Here is a 27009-nt window from a genome sequence, read left to right on the forward strand (position 1 = left end):
GTTCTCATGGTCAACTTTGCAGCTGAGGAAAAAATGGCTTATTGTGCATCCTTTTGTAACAGATAGGCAAGTCCTGATGTTCAAATAAGTAAGAAAAAGAAACTGTAATGAGACCCAAAGCATGTTGAGACCCTGTAGAAGAGAATGATAGTACATTTACATGTATTTACTTAGCAGGCACTTTTTTCCAAAGCGACTTCCGATGAACTCTATGTAGTGTTATGAGCCCACACACCTTATTCACCGCGGTGACTTACACTGCTGGATACACTACTTACACTGGGTCACTCATCCATACATCAGTGCAACACACTCTCTCTGTCACTCACACACTATGGCAGAACCTGAACATCATGTCTTTGGAGTGTGGGAGGAAACCAGAGCACCCGGAGGAAACCCACACAGACACAGGGAGAGCATGCAAACTCGACACAGACTGAGCGGGGATCGAACCCACATTCTCTCACACCACGCAGGTGCTGTGACACAGCAGTGCTACTCACTGTGCCACCATGCTGAATTATTACTTACATTTACATTTACATTTATTTATTTAGCAGACACTTTTTCCAAAGTGACTTTCGATGAATTCTACGTAGTGTTGTTGTTGTTGTTGTTGTTGTTGTTGTTGTTGTTATTATTATTTAAAAGCCTATATCCGAAACAATTTACAATGTCAGATTAAACACAACACATGAAAAAATGTGTTGAACAGATGACATTGTTATATGACATAAGCTGGGACAAATAAAGGAGGCTTAGTTTTTTCACACTTTAGACATTATGCTCGAGAAAATCGTGGATGACTCGGAGACAGCAGCCTTGCCTCATTATCTCATATATCATAATGTGAGGATCGTTATTATCCTGATTCCGAGAACGGGCCAGCGAATGGGGAGCATTACTCCCATTTGCTACAGGGAGCGAAATGTGAGTCAGTGTGTGAAACATCTGTATTGGGCCTGCTGGGTTCTGCACTAGGGGGCACAGTGGTGCAGTGCGTTAGACCAGGTCCTCCTTTCCAGTGGGTCTGGGGTTCGAGTCCTCCTTGGGGTACCTTGCAATGGACTGGCGTCCCGTCCTGGGTGTGTCCCCTCCCCCTTCAGCCTTGCGCCCTGTGTTGCCTGGTTAGGCTCCGGCTCCCCGCGACCCCCCTATGAGACAAACGGTTCAGATGATGTGTGTGTGTGTGTGGGTTCCACACTGGTGACCCCCGTGCAACGCACAGCTGCACAGCAAAGATGGTCAGGGTGACACCAGATCCCTGCAAGACTTTCATTCTGCACCGCTGACATTTTCTGGCACACTTGATGACTCCAGTTATGACAGTACCGGTTATGGCAGCCCAACCCCCCCAGCCTAGTTTGCGGCAAGCATTGATCAAGGACATCTTTCAGATGTTCTTCTAGTGCGTGACAGGGAACCAAAGGGGGGTGCAGGACATTAGTAGCCTTTTTTAGAGCCTCTATGAAAATCTTCAGACTAGTTTTTCTTCCAAAGGAGGGCGAGGATGGGGACAGAATGGGCAATTCGAGCCAACAGGCAGCCCCCCACCCCCCTATGGAGACGCGCTCCTCTGACAAACTGCCTCTGCCGCATAGCACCTCCAGGCCTCGCAGCTCCCCCTTTGTACTCACAGCAGTACCCTTGGTAGCCAGAGCCTTGCTGAGAAAAACTACTGCTGGAAAATACACCATTGTTCCAGTTAATGCTTCATCTGTGACAATGTTTACTACATTTGGTTGGCACCTGGGTGGTGTGAGAGAATGTGGGTTTGATCCCCACTCAGTCTGTGTAGAGTTTGCGTGTTCTCCTTGTGTCTGTGTGGGTTTCCTCCGGGTGCTCTGGTTTCCTCCCACACTCCAAAGACATGCTGTTCAGGTTCACCGGTAGCGTGTGAGTGACAGAGAGAGTGTGTTCCACTGATGTATGGATGAGCGACCCCTCGTAAGTAGTGTATCTAGCAGTGTAAGTCTTCGGGTGCTCTGGTTTCCTCCCACAGTCCAAAGACATGCTATTCAGGGTCACCCATAGTGTGAGAGTGACAGAGTGTGTGTTCCACTGATGTATGGATGAGTGACACAGTGTAAGTAGTGTATCTAGCAGTGTAAGTCACCGCGGTGAATAAGGTGTATGGGCTGATAACGCTACGTAAACATTCATAGACCGACAATCCCTGTGATTGCATTGGAAGGATGTTGTGTTTCTGAATGCTTTGGTATACGGATGACAGAAAAAAATCTCAAATCTCCTCATCAGAGAGAATCTTGATAATTAACATAACTTTAAATTTTAAATGGATCCTCTTCTTTGGGAACAGAATATGGAGCTTTGTAGGAAATGACGTGAAACTCCTCCCCCGACCACGAGGGGGCGCTATGAGCTCACACAGTGTACACTTACTGCCACTGTTCACAGGTTGACTCCAAGCTGGTCGCCATGCCAGTTTAATGGCCTCCTGGCCTTTGGGTGCTGAAGAAGCCCTTAAGAAGTCTTTCTGCAAGCTCCAATCCAAGGGCAAAGTAGTTTAAGGCTTTTTTCTCTGCCGGCGAGCAGCGGGGCTCCCCTGAGACGGCAGGCTGCTCAGGGTGTCTGGGAATCCACTTCCCCTCGTAAATTCGGGGAGGAGGAGAAGAGGCAGACAGGTGGGAGAGAGCACAAGCTGCTGGATGAAGTTGGGAGGAGGGCTCCCCTCCGCCTACTCGGCACGGAGAACACGGGGTCGCGTTCCTTTCAGGGATCTCGGGTTCTCCGTTTCCCTGTATGTGGGTTTCCGGTGAATCCGGGCTCGTGCGCCGGCCAGGGGAGGCTTCACGGTGCCGTGAAAAGATGCCACCACGGGTTTCTCATTTCGCCTGATCAACGAGTGACTTTTCAAACACTTCCGACGGCAGCAGAGACACCACGTTTGTACCCGGCTCCCAGCTAACGTGTTTCGCCGGCCGGGTGCTTTTCCCTCCCGTTTGTTTGGGGTTACAGATGTGCCCGCGTGTTGCTCTCCAGGCGCACATCTGCTTCAGCAATGACTCACTACGCGTTCTCTTCGCACCGAGCGGCCGGGACCGGGCGCTGCAAGGCGAGCGGTTCACGGCTGAACAAAGCTACCCCCCTCGGAGCGAAGTGCTGCGTATGTCAAATGCCACAGAGCTCAGCGAGAGTGTTCCGGAAGCTGGCAGTCTGGGGTTCGGGGTCAGTCTGGCCTGGGAGGGCCAACGAAACTTCTTTCGCCGTTGTTCGCAGTCCTTGTCCTCCCCCCTTCTCCTAGAAAGAGGCCTCCCCTCGTCCCAGGCCGGGGGTTCGTTAGCTCCAGCTCCGCATGACCTCATCTAGGAGGTGGTGGAGGAGAAAGGATCAGGATCCAGATGTGGGCTTGAGTTCTGGATGAATTCTGTGCCAGTGCGTGTGTGTGGTATGAGGGGCCCTGTCATCTGGTTCTCATTCTGAGCGCACAGTTCGTTTCTCAATGTTATTCTACGCTGGAAACAAATTAAAACTATTATCTTGTAGAGCAGTGCCTGAATACTCCCTAAGCCCCCCCCCCCCCCCACCCTTCCCGAACCCTTTGGAGGCTGGATCGAGAGGATTTGTGCCATAGCACATCAGCTAGATTAAAGCCACTTGAGAAGCGGAACGGCTTCCAGCCCACGCAGGATTCGGAGCGATGAAGCGCCCGGGTGGCGACCCAAACCTCTCCCTCCGCCGAGGTTCACAGCGTCTCAGCCCTGACTGAGTGGACCGAGCTCCGGTGCTCCTGGAGATGGAGATACCCGTGACCGTGAAAATCAGGGATGACATCGGCTCCTCCTCTGCATTGCCAAGTGCTGCTGAGGCGCGTGAGGCTCTGCAAAGGCAAGACGTTCGACGTATTAAATCGCAAACAGCTTCACCTGTGCCATTATACCACTGCAGCCTTTAGACGAAAAAAGCTGAAGTATCTTGTCCATGCAACCTGTTCAATGAACCCGTCCGGTACACTTTACAGAGACCTTCCCCAACAGACTGAATTTAAAGAGAAAGGCTTTTAGCCGCTCGCCTCCCCCGAAATCTTTTCTAGATGATCCAAGTAAGCTCGGAGGCCATTAAGCTATTTAATTCCATGCTTAGAGCTATTGCAAATGTGAGCCATGTGCAGGAGACCCGGACGGCCGAGCCGCCGCGTACGTGGGCCTAATTCAGTAGGAATTGCGATGCGCCGGCCTCATCCGCACAGCCCATCCTCCGCTTTGAACGGCTGTACGGTCGACGAGAAGGTCGGTCACAGCTCGGGTATCGCGGTATAGCGTGTGGCTGTAGTGTGAACTCTGCTGTTGGTTACCGTGAGCACCTGAGCGCGAGGGTCACGCACCAGCGCCTTTCATTCCTCAGAATGGAGGGGAGTTTTTGCGGGAATGGACCGAGCCCTCGGCTTCAGCCATGGACTGCTGGCATCCAGATGCCCTCTTGCGAGCCCTGGAAGGAAAGTAGGACTGTCGGTGTCACCGTGCATAACGGTGACCACAACTAAACCGAAAGCTGACTTCTTTTTTTTTTTTTCGCAAGCCATGCAAACCAGCGTGTCCTCGTCGGCTCAGTCATTCGTGGTGGATCTGCCACGGACGCATCCGCCGAGATGTCTCGCGAGCGAATGTCGCGCGCCTGGTTCGACGGTCAATACCGCGGCACTGTAGAACCTCTATTAATTCTGCAGTTCATGAGAGACGTTGAGGATCGTAGAGAATACTGGTGGTCTTCGTAGCTCGGGTAGACGGTTGAGGTGTTCTGTTGTTCGCCGAGCTCGTCATTTAGGTTGCAAACGTCTCGAAACGTTTGCAACCTAAATGCCGAGCTCGGCAAATAACCGAACACCTCGTGAGAGACGTCTTTCTGCTTCTGCTCATCTGACGCGTTTACCTAAGGTGCCTTACGCTCACGAAGCCGAGCGTTCTGGCGAAGCAACTCGCACCCAGTACCTTCTCAAGGGTACAACTGCAGGGCCGTGCGGAGGACACCCGCCGGCTGCTACATTCCTCCCGTTCTGTACCCTTCCTGAAGCGGCCACTGGGCCCCCTTTCTCTGTACCGCCGGGGAACGCGGGCAGCTCCCTGGTCTGCACGTCTCTCCAGTAAATCTTCACCAGCGAAAGCCAATCTGCGCTTCTGACCCCAGCCGCTGACCCCATCCGCCCTGCCCCCGCGTTCACCCCGCCGCTATTCTCCACGCCTAAACGATTTCACTCTCTTTTATTACAACAAAGTGACATCTGCACGGGGCATAGAATGTGTAGCAATAAAGGCTGAATATAAGGGGACGGTGGTAAATATTGCAGTATTGGCATTTAAACGAAGTATGAAAAAATGAATATAGGTGTAACGACATAACGAGGTAGGTTGTTGAGGACATGGAGCTTCTTTGTGTTGGGTGTTGATCGAGTGTCTCTATCCGATTCTGCGACGGGGGACCTCATGGAGATGGAGAAAGGCTGAAGGAACCGAGCTGGGCAGTTGTTAGATGGTATGTGAACGTTCTCCCAGGGTTACAGGGTTCCCCAAGGTTTCACGTGGAGTTGTGCTGTGGTAGAGCCCTGAGGATGGTCTTTGGACGGGTCGGACCAGGTCCTCGCTACAAATTCACTCACACCCGCGGACATACGTCCTTAGGAACGTCAAACACGCCGGGGAGAGGCAAGCGTCCGTGCCAAGCAGGAGGTCGTAAGGCGTAGGCGAGCATTCGCGTGCGTAAGGCGGAGGTTAAATAACCCAGGCGGGTTGAACTCCTGCAGCTTCTCGCGCACATTTCACTGTTTCACGTTTTTAATGTTGCATTTTTTCCATTCGAAGGCTCAGTCCAAACTGAGGGTTCGCGCAGAGAGTAAAGGCCTATTGTGGGACGTGTGCTTAACGTAAAATTATTTAAAAATTAGAAATATGTCTGGAAATGTATCCCTGCAGACCCCGCACACAATATCATACAGCAGCTGATCAAATCTAATTGCATTTGTGCATAAATATGACAATAATATACACCCATTGAAGCTGTTGTGTTCTCTATATAATATGGTTCGTATAAAAGCAGATAATGTTGTTATGCGTTAGGTTATATTAACATAAATAATTATTCCCTTGAATGCCCTTTGCCCCATGTTAAGTCTGTAATGACTCTACCTCCCATTGTACTACTACGTATGTGTATGTTTACTGTGTTTTTTATTGGCGCTGTGTTTTTACTTTGTGGTCCTTGCGCACCGTGTATTGCGTAATGTGTATCGCATATTATCTGTACATTGGATCTGGCAAGTATATTGTCTATATTGTATTATGTGAACACTATACATGCTGTGGGGGGTGTGGTGGCGCAGCGGGTTTGGCCGGGTCCTGCTCTCGGGTGGGTCTGGGGGTTCGAGTCCCGGTTGGGGTGCCTTGTGATGGAGTGGCGTCCCGTCCTGGGTGTGTCCCCTCCAGCCTTGTGTCCTGTGTTGCCGAGTTAGGCTCTGGTTTGCCACAACCCTGCTTGGGACAAGTGGTTTCAGGCTGTGTGTGTGTGTGTAGATGCCATACAGGTGGTGTATGTTTGTGGTCTGTATAGTTGCAGCTTATGCTGTGGAGAACGCAGCAAAGATTTTCACCACCTGCACACTTGCGGTTATGGTGGAGTGACAATAAAGTGATTTGATTTGATCTGATAATGTAACGAAATACTCAATGAAGGTGTAGAGCAAACAGGCTGTTAGTGGCCACTTTCACCCCGGGGGTCTCAGCTTAAAAAAACACTCTCCTTAGTTTCTTTTTAGCCTTAACCCACAGGGAATTTTTATGATACATATATGCTCATCTGTCGCATTTTGATTCCGGGGAGCAAACCGCATGTGTTTACGTTAATCAAGGTCCATGCGATCAACGTTGTGTAGAAATGATAGCAGAGGAGAGAGAGACGGGGCAGTGAGCCCTGCAAGGCAAAGCTCTCGAGCATCTTAGGACGGAGGACCCGCTTGAAGCCTAGGGCTCGGAAGACTCCGCCATTCGTCAGTCCCCCTGGGCGATTAATGGTGGTTCATGGGAAAGCACTTCGCTTATTCAGCGCACAGGAAGGCAACTCCAGTGGATAAGACAGAAACAAGAAAGGAGCCTGCTCTGCTACTACCCCCCCTCCCCCCTTTTCTGGGCTTTAATTGGCCTCAGTTTCAGCGCAGCCTCGTGAAGAGCTCTAGTAAAAACCCCTCCTGGTTCTCTTTACTCTTGGTATGTTGATACAATTAATGAGGGAAAGGTAGTCGGAGTGAGAGCTTTATGGGGGGGTTTAATCCTTGAGGAACCGGGATCCTCCAGATCCACCCCCACTCGCATACACCCCCCCTGCCATTCAACGTGCCATGAATGGGTCATTGTGTGGACAGGAGACAAAGCCCCCTCCCCAGTCTTGGGTTTTTTCCTTCGAGAGAAATCTAGACTGTTTCAGAGGGAAAAAAAAACACTTGACAAAATGAATTTTAAAAAAATCGGCTCTTGCGTAGCGCCGGCACACCGGCAGTCCTTGTGTTCCCCTCCTTTCCTCCAGGCCAGGCCCCTTTGCTCGTGTTTGTTTTGATTCGGTTCCCAGAAGCTGAGTGGAGGTCTCGAGGTATCCGATTTTTAAGAGGGTCCGTAAGAGCGACCTAAGCCGTTTCGACCTGCCAAAGTAAACGGAATCGACTTGCGTCAATCTGCTTCGCGGCCCCATTGTTAAAGCTAAGACGCGGACTTGGGATGTCAGCAGAGCATAGCTGGTATGATCAAGAGTACAGGTGGTAATTTTCAGTGTTGCTTTTTTATTTTTTTTTTTCGAAATTCATTTGGCTTCACCGCTGGTTTCGATGTTTTAACGGCGCAAAGCGACGTACTTCTCGTTTAAAAAAAATACGCCATCGACCACATAAGCAAGAGCAGCCGAACGAAATCATACGTGGTGCTTTACATCCCTGCTGAAGCGACACATCAAACGCATTCATTTGCTGCTGGGAAGAAGAAGTGGGAACGCTAAAGACGTCACATTAACAGATTCTGTTTCCCCTGAATTAGATCCAGACCTGTGTGGCCTCCTGACAGCTGTGCACATGGGCTCCTCCTATACCTTAAATATTAAATCAATTCTTTAAATATTAAAGAATACATCAGATATCGACTCGCATTGCTTCTGCTCCCAAGCAGCTTCCGAACTGGTGTTCTCAGTAACGTTTCCAACATTTAGATCATTTACAGCTTATGTCGAAGATGTTCGTGAAACACGTGGCGAGAGACTGTTTAGGGTTTCAGTTCCGGAACTTTCCTTTCCGGAGTAGAGGTCCCTGTTACATATATATATATATGTAGTCAAGTGTACATCATGTGTAAAGCACATTTATGAGTGGTCCTCACCTTGGCGCTGAACGAGAAATAAAAGTTTGTGTGGAACTGCATGGGCATTTCTGTGTAAAACAATGATGAACAGTAGGCGTGGCATTTAAAGGAAAAATGGTACACATTTGGGGGGGGGATGTCTACCCAGGTGGCTCTGAAGTGGTGGGGGGGGGTCTGTGGGGGCTCAGCCATGTTCCCCTACCATTTAACCCCGCGAGGGAGCCGTACGTACGTGAAACGTGTTGGGCAATCGGAGACGGGCCCCTCTCGCTCCACACAATCCGGCCGACTCGCACAGAGAAGCAGATGAGCTGTTCTTAGGCGCTCCTGAAGCCCGAAGCCCGAAGCCACTTTCCACGCTACCTGCGGAGCTGAGCCGCTGACGCCTTCCGTTGTCGAATTTTCCCCGAAAACTGACGAAAATCCCCAGCTTGGTCCCTTTGGTCTCCCCGCGCTGGAAATGCTCATCTGAACCGCTTTCTAAGCATTTAACGTCACTCACGATGCGCCCTCGCGTCTTTTCGCGAGCATAAATATTTATTCACGCATAAAAATGCTCCGTAGAAATGTGCACATAACCGCGTCGTTGCGGGTGCTCAACAAATGTTTAAATCAAGCACAGCGGTAAAAACTGGAGAAAAACATCAGGTTAGCTCACGACAGGCGATAGAAAAGAAATAAAGGCAAAATACACGTGATTTAGTACAACGGCCCAGCAAAAATAATGTCATCTCCTCACGGGAGCATAAGTGGAGTACACCACGCAAGGCAATGAATAGCAAATACAATGTTTGGGGTTGGCAAAACTCGGCACCCAATACCCTTACCCAGGAAATGGGACAAAAACATAAAGAAGTGCTCCGTCTGGCTGTATTTTAGACCCATGTTAACATAAATCGGTTTCGATAAAGTCAAATTTTCCCCATGACTCTTCTCTCTTACGTCTCTGGAATTAAATTAAACCGTTCCGTTCTTATTTGTTTAGGCTGTTTAATATTGTTTAAAAGTAAGTTAGAAGTGACTGATTCCTGCTTCTTATTGAAGAAGAGGGGAATGAGGGGAGCAGGAGGTTGGCAGTTGAGAAGAGGAAGAGAGGGAGGGAGGGGTGGGGGGTGCTGGAGGAGTACTTCGCTTAGAGTAAGTAATTGGTCCCAGAACCTGGCCTGGTCACCCCAGATATTTCAAGTGAGACGGTTTGAAAGGGCACTCCGGAGCGCGCCGAGGAGAGCTGCGTAAACAAAGGCTGAGTACAGCGGAAAAACCAACAACATCATGAGACGGGGGTAAGATCGGGCCGGGAAACATACAGGTGCACGGTTTTTATACTCCATTGAGGTCAAGAGTTAAATTTCGCTTCACTTCAGCTTTTCTCCTAAGTGATGTATTTAGTAGACAATCCACTTTGCTCATGCGATTTCTTGGGTTTCTAAGCGGGACTCGGTTCAACGTAATCTCGAACGTGAAGCTCCGTTCCACATTCGCGTGAGGTCGTGTTCTTGGCTTCGACTGGAGACCCTTTCCAAGGACGTCGTCTTAGGGAAGCGTTCCAAAATTGTTCCGGTTCCGCATGCATCCCACCCACTTGCGCTGCATTTTGTCGAGTTGAGGTCCCCAGCTTCCACGTTCCGTCAAAAAGGTTGAGTCCAGCAGACCATGAGCGTGACCACGGGCAGAAAGCTGAGGTGAGAAGATACCCGGGAGGAATCCGAGAAGGAGACCCCGGAGTCGTCTCTGTCGGACTTCGTCTCGTGGTCCTCGTCCTCGTACGCGTCGTATACGTCCCCGTAGGGCGAGAGCGCTCCGTAGTCCCCGACGGAGCAGAGCTTGCCCATGTTCTCCTTGACCACCTCGCAGAAGGGCCGCTCCACACCATCGCACACGCAGCGGTTGAGCAAGGCGCCTCTAGGAATGAAGAGCATCTGCTGGATGGTGCTCCTGCACCTGGCCGAGCATCTCCTGCCGTTGAAGAGCTGTCCGCAGTCGGAGAGGTAGGAGATCAGCTTGGAGCGGCAGCTCGGCTCCTCCTCGCATCGCTGTCGGGCCTCGGTGCACCCGATCCCGGAGGCGTCGCCCGGGTGCCGCTTTGGCAGACAGGGCTCGATGGCACGTTTCACCCTCCTGCACCGCGCGTCCTGGCCGCAGTCGCACGTCTCCAGGTGCGGCCCGTTGCTCGTCTCGTTGAGCTTCACCAAGGCGCCGATGCAGTGGCTGGGGCACTGGCGCCGGACCCCTCTGATGATGCCGTCGCACGCGGCCAGGTACTGCTCGTAGGCGAGCTCGCAGTCCTTCTCCTGCTGGCATCTGAGCAGCGCTTGCCAGCACACGTAGCGGGCGTCGAGGACCAGCAGCCCCCAGGCCAGCAGCGCCAGGGCCGCGCGCCAGCTTCCCATAGCTCGTACCCTGGAGAGCGGGCGACTACTGCGGAGGGGTCTCGAGCTTGCAGGTCCGCGAGCCGCCGCGTGCGCCGAGCATCGCGCCCTCCCCGTTCACACAGAAGCGCAAAGCGAGTTCAGACCCCGAGGGCTGGAGGCGGAGGAGGTGATGCAGGGGAGGGGAGGGGAGGGGAGGGGGAGGAGAGGGAGGCGCGGCTCCCTCCGCTGCCTGTTGCGCAAGTGGGAAAGTGAAAGTGAGGAAGTGAGGAAGAGGAGGAGGAGAAGCGCTCGGAGCGCGTGGCTCTGCCCACGTCATCGAACTGCGAACCTCCCCAGTTTGCGGCCGCTCTACACGGGTCGGACGGCGTCTCTTCCCATCGGGGCACAGGTTCGTGTCCCTCGTGCCCCGTCTGTCCCCGCTCTTCCTGCTGTCCGGGGAAACGCACCCCACCGGGAGTTTACGAACCCACGGAGCGGCGCTCGTTCTTTCCCAGAATCCCTTTTTTTTGTTGCTTTGTTTTAATTTTCCTCCTCCTCCCCACACCAGCTCAACGACTAGAAAGGATCGTGGGACGAAGCGCCCTCCTCGCACCCTGTGCGGTCCCGCGTCTTTGTGCGACGGACCCGAGCGAACGCAACGCGAAGGCCCAGCACGCGACGGAAAGGCTCCTCAGAAAAGATCATGCGGAGTGTGAGCGCAGCGAGGGGATCGCGAAATACACTTAAAAAGAGAAAAGCAGAGCGCTGCCCCCCCGCACCCCACCCACACCAAACCCCTCGCGCTGGTTGGTTCTTCACTCTGATTGATGGGCCTCAGTGGAACAGAATGGTCTTTTCTGGCCTGTTACCCCCCTTTGTGTGGCACCAGCCATGCTGCGAAGAATGGGGGGGGGGTCCGGTGTCAGTGTATTTTACAACCCTGTCCTTTCACTGTGCACTTGAGAAGTGCCAATAGACACAGACCCCCCACCATTGATATGGAAACTAACCTGAAATCAGTGCCAAGAAGGACACCAGTTCTATCTGGGCTTTTTCCATAGTGCAGTTTTCAAGTTCCTAATGGGAGAACAGGAGCAGAGTGAGCTGCTGTGAATGGGCCACTAGGTGGTGTAGTGGTGAGAGCAGTAAACTGGGGGAAACCAAGGCGGCACGGTGGCACAGCGAGTAGTGCTGCTGTCTCATAGCGCCTGGGTGGTGCGAGAGAACGTGGATTTGATCCCTGCTCAGTCTGTGTGGAGTTTGCATGTTCTCCCCATGTCTGTGTGGGTTTCTTCTGGGTGCTCTGGTTTCCTCCCACACTCCAAAGACATGCTGTTCAGGTTCCCCCATAGTGTGAGAGTGCGTTTCACTGATGCATTGATGAGTGACCCATTGTAAGTAGTGTATCTAGCAGTGTAAATCACCTTGGTGAATAAGGTGTGTGGACTAGTAACACTACATAGTATCCGTTGTAAGTCGCTTTGGACAACAGCATCTGCTAAGTGAATAAATGTACCTCAACCTGAGAAGTCTTGATATGCTTATCGTATACAGAACAAGAAATAACACCAGCGATAGTTAGGATCTTCTACCCTGAATTCTTAAAAACCACATGCACAATATTTATTTATCTTTATTTTTATAGAGCGCTTTAACACAGGCATAAGGCAAGAAAAACAGATACAAACAAAGACGACAGTCAACTAATGGCCACCATAATGAAGAACTTATTATAGAGCTGTAAGTATACCTACTGGCCACTGGGGAAAGGAACAAAAACTCCCAACTGAAGGTTGAGGGAGGGGCAAAAAAAAAAAAAAAAAAAAAAAAAAACCCTGGGGGTCCATGGGCCAGTGGTTGCCCACCTCTCCTAGGCATTCTAGAAAGTAACAATTGTAAGCTAGTTTGTAACAAATAATAATGATAACGTTGCTAAATGGCATCTTGGATCCCCAGCTCGGCATGGAATGTCTCGTTCGTCATGGCAGATGGACATCATCCTCTGTCAGCATGGGATTCGTCTGTCAATACAACATACCTAGAGGGGGTGGACAAAACAGCAGAAACGTCGCATGAAGGAGTTTATCATTGAAGTAACTAAATCACCATTACTACTAACACGGTGGCAAAGGGAGAGATATGAGGTCCGTTTTATGCCAGTTGGCAGTATGTGTCAGTTATGAAAGAGCTCTGAGAATTAACACTTGGATAAGTGATTTTTTTTTTTCCAAAACAATAAGTCAACTAAGAGTTCGAAAGAGGGCAAAAAGTCTGTGCCCAAAACTGCAGATACGGTGATGACAAGAACTGCAAAAATTATTCTGTGCTCAGGGGAAGTCTGGAAAATGACAGCGCGTACCGAACACGGACGAAGTGCGTTGGCGACGAGGACCCCCGGTCGCACGTCGAAGGTCGTCGACGGGGATGGACGGACGGACGCTTCGCGGGAAAGTCGCCGAACGGCCCAAAAGCAAAGCCTCTAAAATGACCACGCAACCGAATCGACGTCTCCGTGCCCCAGTCTCGAGGAAAACCGTAAATGACGAGCTTCGCAGAGCTGGAACTTGAGGCAGGTGCACCCAGCGCCGCAAACACTTTTTCCTGCTGCCGTGTTCCAGGATGGTATCGCCTCAAACGCCTTCCGTGGCCTCGTCGCTCACCGATCTACATCTCACCGAAGTGCGGAGCGCAAAGTAACTTTCCACCTCCTCCATCTCTCAAGGAAGCGGAGGCTTTTGTTCCTGGAGGAGCGGAGCAATGTACTTACACGCAGTTTGAGTCTCGTACGACAGCGTTTCAAGAGGAACCGAAGCTTGTATGAAGGGAAAGGGCAGACCGACTCCTTACTACATCCTTGATATTGATATTTTCTAACTTGTTCCTGGTATTTTTTACCCACTGTAAACACCACGACAGACTTGTGTCGTGGCCCCGTTTGCCACGTTTGTTTCTTTTCGAAATGTATATATTCCGAAGCCAACTTAAGCGGCGCACATTTCCTGCGCTCCTAATTTAATGCGATTTAATAAACATGCGCTCATGTCTAACGTAGCTACGTTTGCACATGTCGGTCTCAATATACCGAAACACTTGGCATTTTCAAAATCTGGAGAGGCAGCTAAGTTTAAATGGGAATTTTACACCAGCTGAGTACAACTGTTGAATTAAACGGGTAATAAACCGTCAAATGGCATCAAGACTGAGCAAACAAATGAGATTTCGTTACCTTCGCCAGCCTGAACATAAACTATGGCCTCTGTTTGCATGAACATACTGTGTGCGCAGAGACTAATTACATCTCCCTCGCAGCTCAGCTGTACAGACCTAAGAAAATAATAGAACAGATCAGCGTATTAACGATGGAAAACTTTCAGGCTGTTCATAAATCACAGCACAATAAATCACGTGGGATATCGTCCCATTTCGCGTTGTTCCAAAAAGATACCCGAGGGGCCTTAGTACATTTGTACATCTGATCATTCCTTAAAGAGCAGAATTGAGTAAATTTAAACCTCTGGATAATTTAGGAAATTCTTGTTTAAGCAGTTAAGGACAGTAGTGGTAAAATTAGAAAACTAGCAGAGCACTGATTCATTTGTAAGAGAAACAGGAGACATTTGCTCACCTTATCGCCACCACACAGTGATGTAGCACAGATTTGTTTTCAATAGTTTATCACTATTTAAATTAGAGTCCATCTACAGCGTTTGTCTTAAGAGTTTAATACAACAATGAAAAATGATGATAATAATAATAGTTGTTAGATGACAAGTGAGCTAGAACAACATCAGTGTTGTGCACGATGCTGAGATGCGACTGCCAGGACCAGGGCTCGTGGGGGACAATCATCGACACCACTGCTCTCTGAGCTCGCAAACAACACTGAGAGACACCGAGCCAAGATTTCTAGAGAGTTTTTTCATAACTGTATGCTTGAGCATCCAGATGTTTCCATCAGTCACACAGTTAAAACCTCAGAGCAGTGAAAATGTGGTAACTGTGTGTCGCCCCCTGCTGTTCGGATTGAATATTAAAAGCAGACAAAAAAAATAGAAACAAAACTTGTTAAAAACACCTTCGTCGTTTTAATAGACCATCAAAAAAAAATCATGGAGGTATTAAAATAACATTTGAAAAACTGGAAAAAAAACAATAATAAAATTACATTAAAAATTATATGCACGTGAAAATATATTTAATGTTGATTGTCCTAAAACAAAAGGGGCACATGAATTTCCAACATTTGAGAGTCCAAAATTTTAATAGTGAATACTTAGGCAGGCAAAATCCAAACTCGGTATATTAATTGCGTGCGCTTACGTGTATTGCTTCACTCTTACATCTGATATAAAAATATTTTTCGAAAATGGGCAGAAGACAGTAATTTTCTACCCAAGGGGAAAAAAAAAAAAAAAAAACTCCTTTCTTTTGGTCCTCCCAACAACTGATAATGATAGAAATAAAAGTGTCTTTTTCATGTCACAGGATGCAGACAGACTAAAAATGTCATTATAAATGGGAAAGTTTTTACACGGGTCCTAATTCTGCGACACGAGTCTCCTGACTTGGCAAAGGTGAGAAAACTAGGAGGACGGCACACGGCACTTGACAGTCGCTTCGCGGCACAACACCAAATACACGACACCGGTGACGGCACCTCTACGGGAACACGGCAACGCGTGGGCATCAAGTCACGGGACATTGAATAACCAGTCTGAGGCTGGGTGCGTCGCTGCTTATGGCTGATGGGCGACTAAGGGCTGGGGCTTCGGGGGGGTGGCTATAGCACACATGGTTCGAGGGGCTGCAGTAAGGCATCCAGCTGGGCCCGCAAGTCTGGCTGCGTACGAACCCCGGTGCGCTCAAAGGAGGCGGACGGGCCACACGGAAGGCTGCGGGATCACGTACGTCGAAAGACACTTTACGTGGCTCTATTTCGTCACATTTACAGTACGAATCTCAAATAGGCATCTGAACCGATGGCTTTTTACGCTTTATTCTCAATATCTTTGCCCTGCGTTGCGCACGGATTCGCAATGTTTCCCTAAGACATTGGTCCGGCGCTGCGGTTAAGGAACGGGGGGGCTGCAAGGATCCCGCTGGGCGCGCGACCTAACACCCAGCTGTAGACGCGGTTGAGGTCGAGGAATGTTCGTAGGGTTAGGAACGCACTCTGCGTACAACTACCAAGAAACTAAGAGAGTGTACGGCCTCGGGCTCGGCAAGCCGCATCACATGACCGAGCACTTTTCTGCAGACTGCTTGAGGTCCTCCAGCGTGGCTTGGGCCTTGTCCTTCAGCTGGTCCAGGTCCACGTTCTGGATGTTGCTCAGCTTGCCGAAGACGGACTGTTTATGCTCTTCCTCCTGGTTGTCCTCCGCGATCATTTTCGCCAGCTCCTGCGGCAGCTCCACCTCCTGCCCCGCCTGCTGGATCTGGGTGTCGTCCATTTCGCTCTGAGGGAGGGGCCGAGAAGAGCGGAAGCAGGAGAATGAAGGAAGGCGACGCGCGGCCTCGTTTAACGAGCCGAGTACGGCGTTCGAATAAGGAAGGGCCGTTAAGGCCGCCGCGAGAGGAAATTAAACGCCTGCGCCGCACCGTTGCCCGGCCGAAGATGAGTTTTTCCGAACACGGCTTTCTCGCAGGAAAAACGCGCAGGCGTGGGATTCGCGAGGCCGAGGGAAACGCAGCTGGGGAAAACGGACAGACGAATGGAGCGCTTACCTTCGGAAGCCTGTACTTCTCTCGAAAATGAGTTCTGACAGTGGCGCGTTCTGCTTTCTTCTGGGCAAAGTTGGCATCCCTCTCCATCCTAAAGGGGAAGAAGCAGAGGAGGAGTTAGTTATGGTACGTGAGTGTGAAATGCAGAGGGGGTGCAGTGGCGCAGCGGGTCTGGGGTTCGAATCCTGTTCGGGGCGCCTTGCGATGGACTGGCGTCCCGTCCTGGGTGTGTCCCCTCCCCCTCCGGCCTCGCACCCTGCGTTGCCGGGTTAGGCTCCGGTTTGCCGTGACCCTGCTTGGGAAAAGCGGCTTCAGCCGGCGTGTGCGTGAGAGTCTGAAACGCATGTATGAATATGTATGCAGGGATGAGTGTGTAAGAGATTTGTGAGTGTGCGTGTGTGTGTATAAAGAAGGGGTGGATATGGCTTAAAAAAACGTGTTGGCTTCATTAGCCGCTGTTTCTTTGCATAAGCCTCACTTAATTAACCCCGCGCTGCCAGATTCAAGTGAGAAAAACCATTGCCTTTGGGAAACTGCTCAGTTCTGGTGGCAGCAGCGATGACCAGAGATATTCTGCTCCGAAAATAACCGCATTAGCTCGTACAGCTGTCAAAAAAAAATATGCCAACGTAAAAAGCTGCTCATCTGCACATCTTTGCTGTACAGCCTATCGCTTTGCCTTTAAATGCACCTTATTATAGAAAGCAGCCAGAGCGAACCAAGCAGAATAGCGCTGCAGATGCTCTGATGCCTAAGCACAACATAATAAAAAGTGAGGGGAAAAAAGCCACACCAGAAAACAGTAAAGCCAAGATAAAAAGAAAAAAAATGCGTTATGAGCACGGATCATCGTTATAAACACATCAACACGGCATGGGACATCGTAGGTTTATTATTTACAATTTTGTGTCACTTCATGGGCAATAATATAATCAGTATTCAGTCATTTTTGTGTTACCGATTGTTCTTTCATTGCAAGATCTACTGCACCTCCAGCTTTCACGGATCATGCTATTCGGACTCGCCTCTCCTCGATCTCCTAAGATCATAAACGACTAAATATTCACGTTTCATAATTTTGTGATTGGAAATCGCTGAATAACGAGCAAATCTATACGCAGCTGTGATGTACACCGGTTCATACGGCGCAATGTGAGAAAGTGACTCTGCTCTAGAATCGTGCGTCTGCATCCAAGTCTCTCCTTCTGTTGATGTAAATGCACACGTTGTATTTTCTACGAGATGTACCGTACATCTCGCTTTGGAGAGAAGCGTCTGCTAAATGAATAAATGCACATGGGTATAAGTCGACACATGATGCATAAGTAATATGGTCTGCGATCTGAATTAGTTCTGGTGTTTTCCAGCCTCTTTTAGGCATCACAAATGAGCCAGATGGTAGTATAGTGGTTAGAGCTACTGCCTTTGGACCCAAAGGTTGCAGGTTTGAGCCTCACCTCTGGCTGTAGTGCCCTTGAGCAAGGTACTTACCCTGCTCTGGTAAAATTACCTAGCTGTATAAATGGGTAAATAATTATAACCTCAACATTGTAAGTTGCTTTGGAGAAAAGTGTCAGCTAAATGAATAAATGTAATTACCAGATAAATCCTCAGTTTGACCCATTAGTGGAAGGCAGGTGGTGAAGTTACACATTGTTCCCCTGCAGTGATTGCGGAAAGAAATGAGAGGTGTCAGCCTGGGTACTTCATGAGTGTATGTGTTTTCTTAGAAAAGGTAACGTATCGTTAATCACGGCGAACAGAAATGATTCTCATCCGCTACCCCGTCCTATTCTATTTCGAGGTGAGCAGGATGTCCGCAGAGCGAGCGGTGCCGTAATCTGAGCTGTCACGGTTGGCACAAGTCGCCATCCGTTGCATGCTTTGAGGTCTGTTCTGTCAGTGTTTCTCTTTTGTTTTGTCATGTGACTCCTTTCTGATTGATCCCAAGGCACAGACCTGTGTTGCCTGTGTTACCTCTGTGACCTAAAAGCAGCAGATCTCAGGAAACAACCCGCTGTAATACCCTTGGGGGGGGGGGGGGGGACACACTATCTTTTTTCTAAAATACCTTTCACTGCAAATTTGTGAAATTATGTCAAGCGTGAGCATCTTGTTCTCTCTGCCGGGGGCCTCGGCTAAAAGCCGTTTACTGTGAGCGTTCCTGTTCCAAAAATCTCAAAATGAGCTTAACGTCCCATTAATTTGACAAAATAAATAAATCAATCAGCATAAACTGTAGAAGTGGCCTCCGCATATCCGACAGGCTGCGCTACGTCTCGTGAGCTCGGCTCTCAGCTGGTTTTACACACGGCGCTTTGAGTGGACTGCGACCCTTCTGGAACACACCTGGTTGCACAGGTTGATGATGAAGCTGAGCCTGCAAAAGGTAACACATTTAAAAACTAAAAATCATATTTTACCCTTCAAAAAAATCCATGCACATTAATGTGACTCAGATCCGGATTCCTCGGAGGGATTTGGCGTGGGGTCGACTCATTTTTTCACGAGCAGCTCGGTTTTGTCAGTCCACAGAACACAGCCTGCAGCAGCATTTAGTCGGGATGTATTTTATACCCCCGAGGCAGGGTTTTACCTCCAGGGCAGGACTGTCGCCTGCCATTCCGAACAGGGCTCTTTTACCACGTTATTTCACCTGAACCACAGGCTGAAGTGCAAGAGCAGGTCTGCTGTCAGGTGCTGCGCAAATGCTGCAAAGAAATGGCACCAGGACACTTGTATAGCAGTGCAGATGGAGCACAGAGAGATCTGAACAAAAGGAGAGCAGAGGGAATTTATTTTGCATGTGATATTAATTTTGCGGGGGTTTTCTGCTGCTGAAATCCAGAGTTGTGTACCTGTTATTCTCCAATACTCTAAATGTGCCAAACAGCTCATGTACAACTAGGGAAGAAGCACGTGTCTTGTTACAAGCTGGAGCCAAAGGGCGGTGGAAAGGTTTTATCTCTCTCTCACTCACACACACACACACACACACACACACACACACACACACACACACACTGTCTGAACCGCTTGTCTCATACGGGGTCGCAGGGTAACGGAGCCTAACCCGGCAACACAGGGCGTAAGGCCGGAGGGGGAGGGGACACACCCAGGACGGGACGCCCGTCCATCGCAAGGCACCCCAAGCGGGACTCAAACCCCAGACCCACCAGAGAGCAGGACCCGGTCCAACCCACCACCCCGAAAGGTTTTATTCTAAAAGGAATTTCTGGACACGTGTAGGATAGGAAGGTCGGGAACTCGCCGTTCGGGACACGAAGGGACGTTTTTCTCTCTTTTATGCTGCTGATAAGAGTTATATTAATATATCGGAAATCATACAGAGTGCGGCCACTTCCTTCAGCGCTACTTTTTTTTTTTTTTTTTTTTAAAGTCACACATTCGGTTAAGAGCAGCCGACGGAAAATGTTCTCAATAAAATGTTCAGCTCAACTAGACGGTAAAAAAAAAAAAAAAAAAAAAAAAAAAAAAAAGAATGATTTGCGAGGCTCTTGACTTGAATGACGAACGACGATTTGATGATTTTTCCGAACATTTGATTTGTGTCACTCAAATGTCTCCATGAGAAGTTCCTTGTCGCCGGTGTCCGTTGCCACTGAACGCGCGCACGACTCTCGCTTTCTCTAGCGCGCACAGTAAAGAAATACCGCATTTCACCGTTTTACCCTGACTGTTCCCCCTGATGGGAACCGAGAGACCGCGACCGCGACCGGGACCCCCCCGCGTGTCTGCAGCGGGCATCGCCGGCCGTTTACCATGCAAAGTGCCTTCCGAAGTGTGTGCGGAGAGGGTGTAAAGAGGGTGTAAAGGAGGTGCCGGGCGACGGCGCCTTACTTCTCCTCCACGAGCTGCTGCTGGTACTCCTCATACTCCTCCTGGGTCATTCCCTTAGCAGCAGCATCCGACTTCTCGCCCTCGGACTTCTCCTCGCCCAGCCCCCCGGTGAGGTTCTTCAGCTGCCCCCCCACCACGTGCTTCACCATGAACGCCATGGCCGCGCGCCTCCTCCGGCTCGTGCGCACGGGCGCGCGACTCGCACCGCCAGCTGTCTCGGCAAAAGTTGCTTCGCGCGGCGCTGGAGCTGCTGCACCTGGACGGGGAGGGAAGTCGAACTATAGGAAACATGTATAGCTAGATGATATATACATAGATATATAGGTACAAATGCTCACGTTCCGCGCCAAAAGGAGCCAAGGGAATAAACGCGGCTCCCACTGAACTGAAGCGAAGCCGAGTCCGGTCCGGTCCGGTGCGGTGTCCCACGGAGAGCGCGGACCGAGTGCTTCTCTCTCAGCACCGCCGCGCCTGGACAGCTCCTCGTGGGTGCGGGAGGGGGGAGAGAGTGAAGGGCGGGGGGAGAGACACGGCCCGCGCATCTGAGTCCACGCTGTCAGCTCGGTCCCGCTCGCTCGCTCGCTCGCTCGCTCGCTCGCCCGCCCGCGCGCGCACGCACCCATCCAATCACAGCGCTCTCTGCGTTTACGGTCCGTTTGCAGGGCGACCCTCGCGCGCTAACTGTGACACGTGAGACACGCCGAAGGTACAGCGAGCGCTGCCACAGCGAAGCGAACCTTCCTTTTTTAAACATTTTTTTTTTTTTTTTTTTAACAGTTTAAGTTCATGAAATATAAACCACTGAATTGCCCAGACTCTTCTTACTCTGACTCTCCGCTAACAGAGTTCAGACAGTCCCATTCGTGACATCTGGATTTGGAATGATCATCAGCTCCATAATAATGATAGTAATTACCACGATCATACAACAATTATTCATAACACTGTTATAAAAAAAATTGTATTATTTTATTTATAAGATTTAATTATTAATAAGATCATCATCTCCCTTCCCACTTGCTAGCGACCAAGTGCAAGGTGGTCCTTGCATCCTTGCTTTGTCAATCTTATTTGCAGGATGGGCTACAGACCAGAGGGATACGGTGCTGGTGAAGAAGTTATTGATGATGTATGGATAATAAATAATAAATCTGTTGACAAGAGTGCACAAACCTTTATTAAGAGGAGGCCATGCCGGATAGGGCTCGCTGTAACGGCACACGCTGGGCAACGCTTGAACTCTCGACCTGAGCTACACTTCCGCCGGATATCGTAGCGGGTCAGAGAACAAAGCGCTCATATTCACTCGTGAACGTGCAACATTTGATAAGGACGCTCGCTGCAGGGGACATGGAGGCAACAGGAAACTTCATCCGTTACATCGGAATAAAATAACTACGACTATATTCTGACGTACGTAATGGGTTGAATCTTCTTGAACCAATTAGGCGTGTTTTGCATGAGAAGCCTACATTATACGAGAGAGCGATCAAACAGGACACGGGATGCACTTGAGGATACGACCAATCCATTAGGCTGAACATACGGTGAGTTATGTAAGAGGAGCACGAACTGGTCTGCACCAGCTTCCGTGTTACCCAGACCCTCCTTTCTTTCCCCTCACAGATTCACCCCCAACTCGCTCTCTCTCTCAGCCCATCTCCCTTCGCCAGATTTAGAACAGGGGCCTAGGAGAAACTGCACAATAAATTAGAGCTGGCTGCAGCCAAATGGGACGCGATAACCGGAAAATTCTCTCTCAGCTGAATTCCTGCGAACAAACACCACAGCGATGGCGACGCCGACCCTCCCCCCCTGCGGACATACACACGTGCACGGGCACACACGAACATCGAGACGAGATGTGCGAGTAGGGCCGAATCCAAGGCTGGCGCACTGGACTGTGGAGACACATGGGCCACGGAAGATGATGCAAGAGGATATCCCCCCCTACCCCCCACCCCCCACCCCCATGGCAGCAGACCCCACCTTTGTGCCTATGAGGGATCCATAGGATGCCGAATGACATTTCAGACATATCTGGAGCCGTCAGTCCAACGTTGCACGCGAAGGAGACGACGCCCTCGGCACCGTGCAGCCAGAGCCGCCGCAAATGGAGCGGTTACCTCACGTCGTAGCGCTGCGGTCCTCCCGCTCCGTCTTTCCCATCCGATTCGAAGCCGTCACCTGCTGCAGCCCCCGAGGGATGAGCCAAGGGGGGCCGCAGCTCCTTCGGTCGCTTCTTAGGCAGAGGAGGCGCCTGCAGCCCCCACCCCAAGTCCCTCGACCACCTGCACTTCTGGAGTATGTGTTTATATTTTGTTCGTAACCTCTTCTACCCACGTTTCTTGTAAACTTACTGCAGACAGTTTGGGAACACTAGGAGGCTGTTTTGATTTCCTCTAATTTTGGCTAATTTAGCAATCTGCAGGGACATCCAGCGAAAAAAGGGGCGTAAATTAGGCCTAAAATCTCTGCCGACAGCTTTCGGAGAGAGAGCGGCTGAAAGCCGGCGGCGAGCTGCCGTGATCCTCACCACGAAGGACAGACGCTGAGCCAGGAGCATCTTGTGGGTCTGCGCACGAGAACCGCCACGGCGACCCACTCCTGACCAGGTCAGCGAACGCAGACAAAGCAGGTGTGGACCGCAGAAGCTGCCGCCCTCACTCTGCTCAGGCGACATGCTACAGCTCACGTGTCACACTGGATACTGGACCGGGAGCAATAGCAGCGCCACAGCTCTTTGACAAAACAGCATAAATTTGTGTTTGTGCATTCGCTCTTGATTATTAATTCACAGGGTAGCCCTGCGGTAACTGCAGTGTACTCTACCGTGCACATGCGCTCTCGACATTGCAGCTGAAGGGTAAAGCTTCGCTCTCGGACTCACGAAGGCACAGCAGACACATGGAAGCACAGCTATAAAACTGTTGTGTTCCGCAACACAGTCCGCCGCGTGTGTGTGTGTCTCAGCGCTGCAGGCGACTCCAATCACCAAACTGCTCAGCGAGATGCTCTCCCCCAGCCTATGTCCCCACCAGGGCCCTGTGCAGCTGAGACACTAAGACGGGCTGGCAGAGCGCCGACCCGCCCAGCAGACAGTCCCAGCGCCTTCTTTCACAGCCTCTCCTACTTCCCCGGTCCTCATCTGCGGCTTGTTGCGTTGTCCTCTAATTTGTGCGCATCAGGTGCATCACGGGAATCGCCCTCCACCCTCACCGACGACCTGCCGTGCGCTCACAGCCACCGCCGCGGAAAAACACAAATACACAGGCGCCGCCGATCCATACGCACGTACAGACAAAAGCACGGGGTGCCAATGATCTCGCGCACCGGCAAAAAGGTACAGATACGCTAATACAATCACACACATGCTTACACATGCCCTGCACTGAAACGCTCACACGGACAAACGCCCAAATGTAGCATGCACCAGTACGCAGGCGCGTATGCACGAATACACCGAACCGGGCGCACGCCGACTTGTAGGCGCTTTTGTCGGACAGGGGATAGCCTCTAGAAAATCCCGAAGTGAAACGGAGCCTGGCGACAACGAAAGCCACGGAAACACCCGCGACAGCCCTAAAAGCCTTGGCTGTGGAAGGTTGGAGCCGAGAGATCCGACGGGGCCCCGTACTGGGGAGAGAAAGGCTCAACTGCAAGGGAAGGGGGCTGGGAGGCAGCCGTCGCTAAGAGCGGACAAATGGTTCCGGAACGATTCCCTGCGGACGGCAGAGCGAGCTGGGAGCCCCCGCCGTTACCTCTGTGCTTCGCCGGCAGCAAGCCCTGGGCCCGGCCCCGATCATCCCCCAGGAGAACAGCCTGTGAAGAGCTGGGAGAATGAGGGAATAGGTTCGGCAACCTGTCCTTTGCACAACGGTACATTTCCTGGAATTGTGCTTCAAACATGAGCGCCCCGTGTCGCAACTTCTAGCTGCGTTTATTTTTTTTTTTTTTTATACGCAGATATGGAATTTTTTTCCCCCCGCATTGACAGAACACTTTGCTGGCAATCTGCTCTCGCTCAAAACAGCCGGGACCGCCTCGCAATGCCCACGTTAACCAGCCAAGGGAGCATCCTCTCGGGGAACAACGCGAGTTATCAATTTTTAATAATCCACAAACCGCTCATGTCGCCTTCTATTATTGCGGCATCGGGGACGGGATCACAGGAGCGCCGGCTGCAGGAACACGGAGCCGAGACGGTGGAGCGTCTGTCTTTATTAGAGACTCGGGCAGCTCTGAAGATGTTGCCCTGATCCCACCGACGTCACTTAGACTCACATCATATCTGCGGCGCGCACAGCGTCTGACAGCTCTCCTCGCTACAGGCCAGCAATGAACTTCTCTACAGAACCCTTTAAACAACCTCATGCTCCTGCCCTTTGCAGGGGGAAATGCAAAGGGTGATGGGCAGAAGATATTAGACCGTATGCATGGTTTGAATCTGCTGGGGGCTGAGACACACGGTCAATGGGAGAACCCCGATTCGTTTACGATTTCCCCAACCGCAAACCTTATGGATGTCCCAGTAAAGACCCAATGGGATCATCTACGCTGACTTGAACAGGCAACTCTTACCGTTTCAGGAGAACCCCGAGCTGGAGCACAAACACGTGACATCACACATGATCTGATCCACCTAACTGCCTATATGACCATCAACGCCACTGTCAAAAAAGCTTAATTGTTGGCGTTACATCTGACGAAGCACATCGGACCAGTCCTCCCGCTCATCAAGTCACGATACCCTGGTAGAACCCAGGATCTTCTTGCAAAACTACAGTGGCAGCCGGGCTCTAGAATAAGCCGTGATTGACGACCTTCAGAATAGAATGTGTCACCTACAACTGCACAACCCCTTTGGCAGCCTCACCTTCTCCACCCCAAACTGAGAACCTCAATTAAGCGTTGGTCCACCAAAGGAACAACTCAGTGGAAAAACCAGGACATCGGACGACATTTCCGCCGTCACCCGCAACGCATTCAGGCTCGCGACTTCCGAGCACATCCCGCGTTCGTTCCGTACTCTCCCAACAAAGGCGCACAGCCCAGTCCCTGCAGGCTCCTACTCCCAACGACCAGCCAGGGGTTAATGCGCACCCCCACAGCCACGTGAGCCCAGCACTGCACTGCAGCCCTCACCCCGTCCCCAGCCCTGCTAGTAGGTGAGTAATCGCCCCTTTGCCATCAGCCATGAGTCTGAGGGCACGTCGGTCACGTGACCCAGTGAGGAGGCGGACGGGACCCTGTTGACATAACACGGACATACGCAGCATACGCCCTTGGCCCAAACACACAAACGCATGCACACACACGTGCACGCACATCACTTTCTGAATCTGGGTCATACATTCCCATCTTTCGTAACCTTACTGCAGGCAGGAACCGACAATGATTTAAATTCATGTTCCCGTTTTTTTTTTTTTTTTTGCGCGCGCTCATTTTAACATGTAGGAAAGAAGAACGAGGCACTAATTTCTCAGAATCTCCTGGCAACACTGGCAATACGAAGCGAAATCGGACTGTACGTTTAAATGACACTGTAGAGCCTCGTGTCGAGGTTCAAGCCGTCTGGCCGAGCGCTAATGCCGGAGATGTTGCAGAAGACCCTCCCAGGACGCGCTGTGCAGAGACGGGTCGCTGGCGGCGACGCGAATAGAGCACTTGAATGTTTTCAGGAGATCAGCTGGAGCACAATGGACAGGGCGCGGAGAAGACAACTATTAGGCCACACAAGACACACCACCAAGAACAGGTCAGCTCAGAATGGGAGGTGATGTGATGAGAAACCAATTTAACGGAATTTCTCCACTAAAACGTCCAGCTGCGTTCGGCTGCAAGCTATTGACATTGCCTTGTACAGTCATCTGTTAAAGAAATAACAGCAGCTAAAAATTCCCCTCGAGATTTACATAACACACGTGGCTTCATTTGGGCGCTGGGGATGAAAAACTAAACGAAACGATTCTTTCTGACCTTTTCGTGGTCGACATGAAATGTAACATGAAAGAAAAAAAGAAAAACATCTTCCAGATGTTATTAGAAGGATAAACAGCAGAATATGCAATTATCCACATATTTCTGTATCGGAGTTGCCAGGACACATTAAGCTTACTAACGTGTCCCAGGAAGCCCCAGGTCGTTCCTGCTCACAGCTGAGATGGGGTTACGTCACGCTGGTGAGGCACCGCCATTCAGCAGGAGCAGCGCACGAACATACTGTTGGCAAACGAAGGTTTTCCATCGCATCTCCAACCCTCTTCAAGGGTGGAGGACAGGAGACAAGATTCAAGGCATATGAGAAGGACACAAACATCTCCCAGGATGCTCATCTTCAGACCCACAGTGCTGGCCCTGTGGCCTCTTAAGGAACCTCGACAGGACAACCACAACTGCGGGCGAACGGCTCGACCCTTTCGCGACGTCAAGGGACTCGATCACTTTTCCCCAATCATAGAGCCGAATTTCTGTGGTGCCGCACTGCATCAGCTTCCAGTCAAACAATGGTCTGGAAATGGCGAGATTCAAGCAGCTAAGGTCGTTATGCTACGGAAAACATTACCACGTGAACTCAGCCTAACGAATGACTGCTGGCCAAACTCATGGAAACCTTATAGTGCACACAAAAAGGACAGTAAGCCGAGTCTAATTTAAATAAAATTTTTTAAAAAAATTAAAAAAGAACCCGTATGTATACTGGTGTTGATTACATCCCAATGGTCCTG

The 27009-nt window shown here is 50.6% G+C and overlaps 2 protein-coding genes across 2 annotated transcripts; both read right to left on the bottom strand.

Moving 5' to 3' along the window:
* Positions 1-8878: 8878 nt before the first annotated feature.
* Positions 8879-10830, bottom strand: LOC108926249 (growth arrest-specific protein 1-like). The gene has a single exon (XM_029253711.1). The coding sequence runs from the start codon at positions 10736-10738 to the stop codon at positions 9977-9979; it is 762 nt and encodes a 253-aa protein (XP_029109544.1). The 5' UTR covers positions 10739-10830; the 3' UTR covers positions 8879-9976.
* A 4615-nt stretch (positions 10831-15445) lies between these two features.
* cplx3a (complexin 3a) lies at positions 15446-20439 on the bottom strand. The gene is made up of 3 exons (XM_018738897.1): positions 20282-20439; positions 16424-16511; positions 15446-16155 (listed from the first exon to the last, which is right to left on the bottom strand). The coding sequence occupies exons 1-3, from the start codon at positions 20437-20439 to the stop codon at positions 15931-15933; spliced, it is 471 nt and encodes a 156-aa protein (XP_018594413.1). The 3' UTR covers positions 15446-15930.
* Positions 20440-27009: the final 6570 nt, after the last annotated feature.

This window comes from Scleropages formosus, chromosome 7 (genome assembly GCF_900964775.1).
Source record: "Scleropages formosus chromosome 7, fSclFor1.1, whole genome shotgun sequence".
In the NCBI taxonomy this organism is placed as follows: Eukaryota; Metazoa; Chordata; class Actinopteri; order Osteoglossiformes; family Osteoglossidae; genus Scleropages; species Scleropages formosus.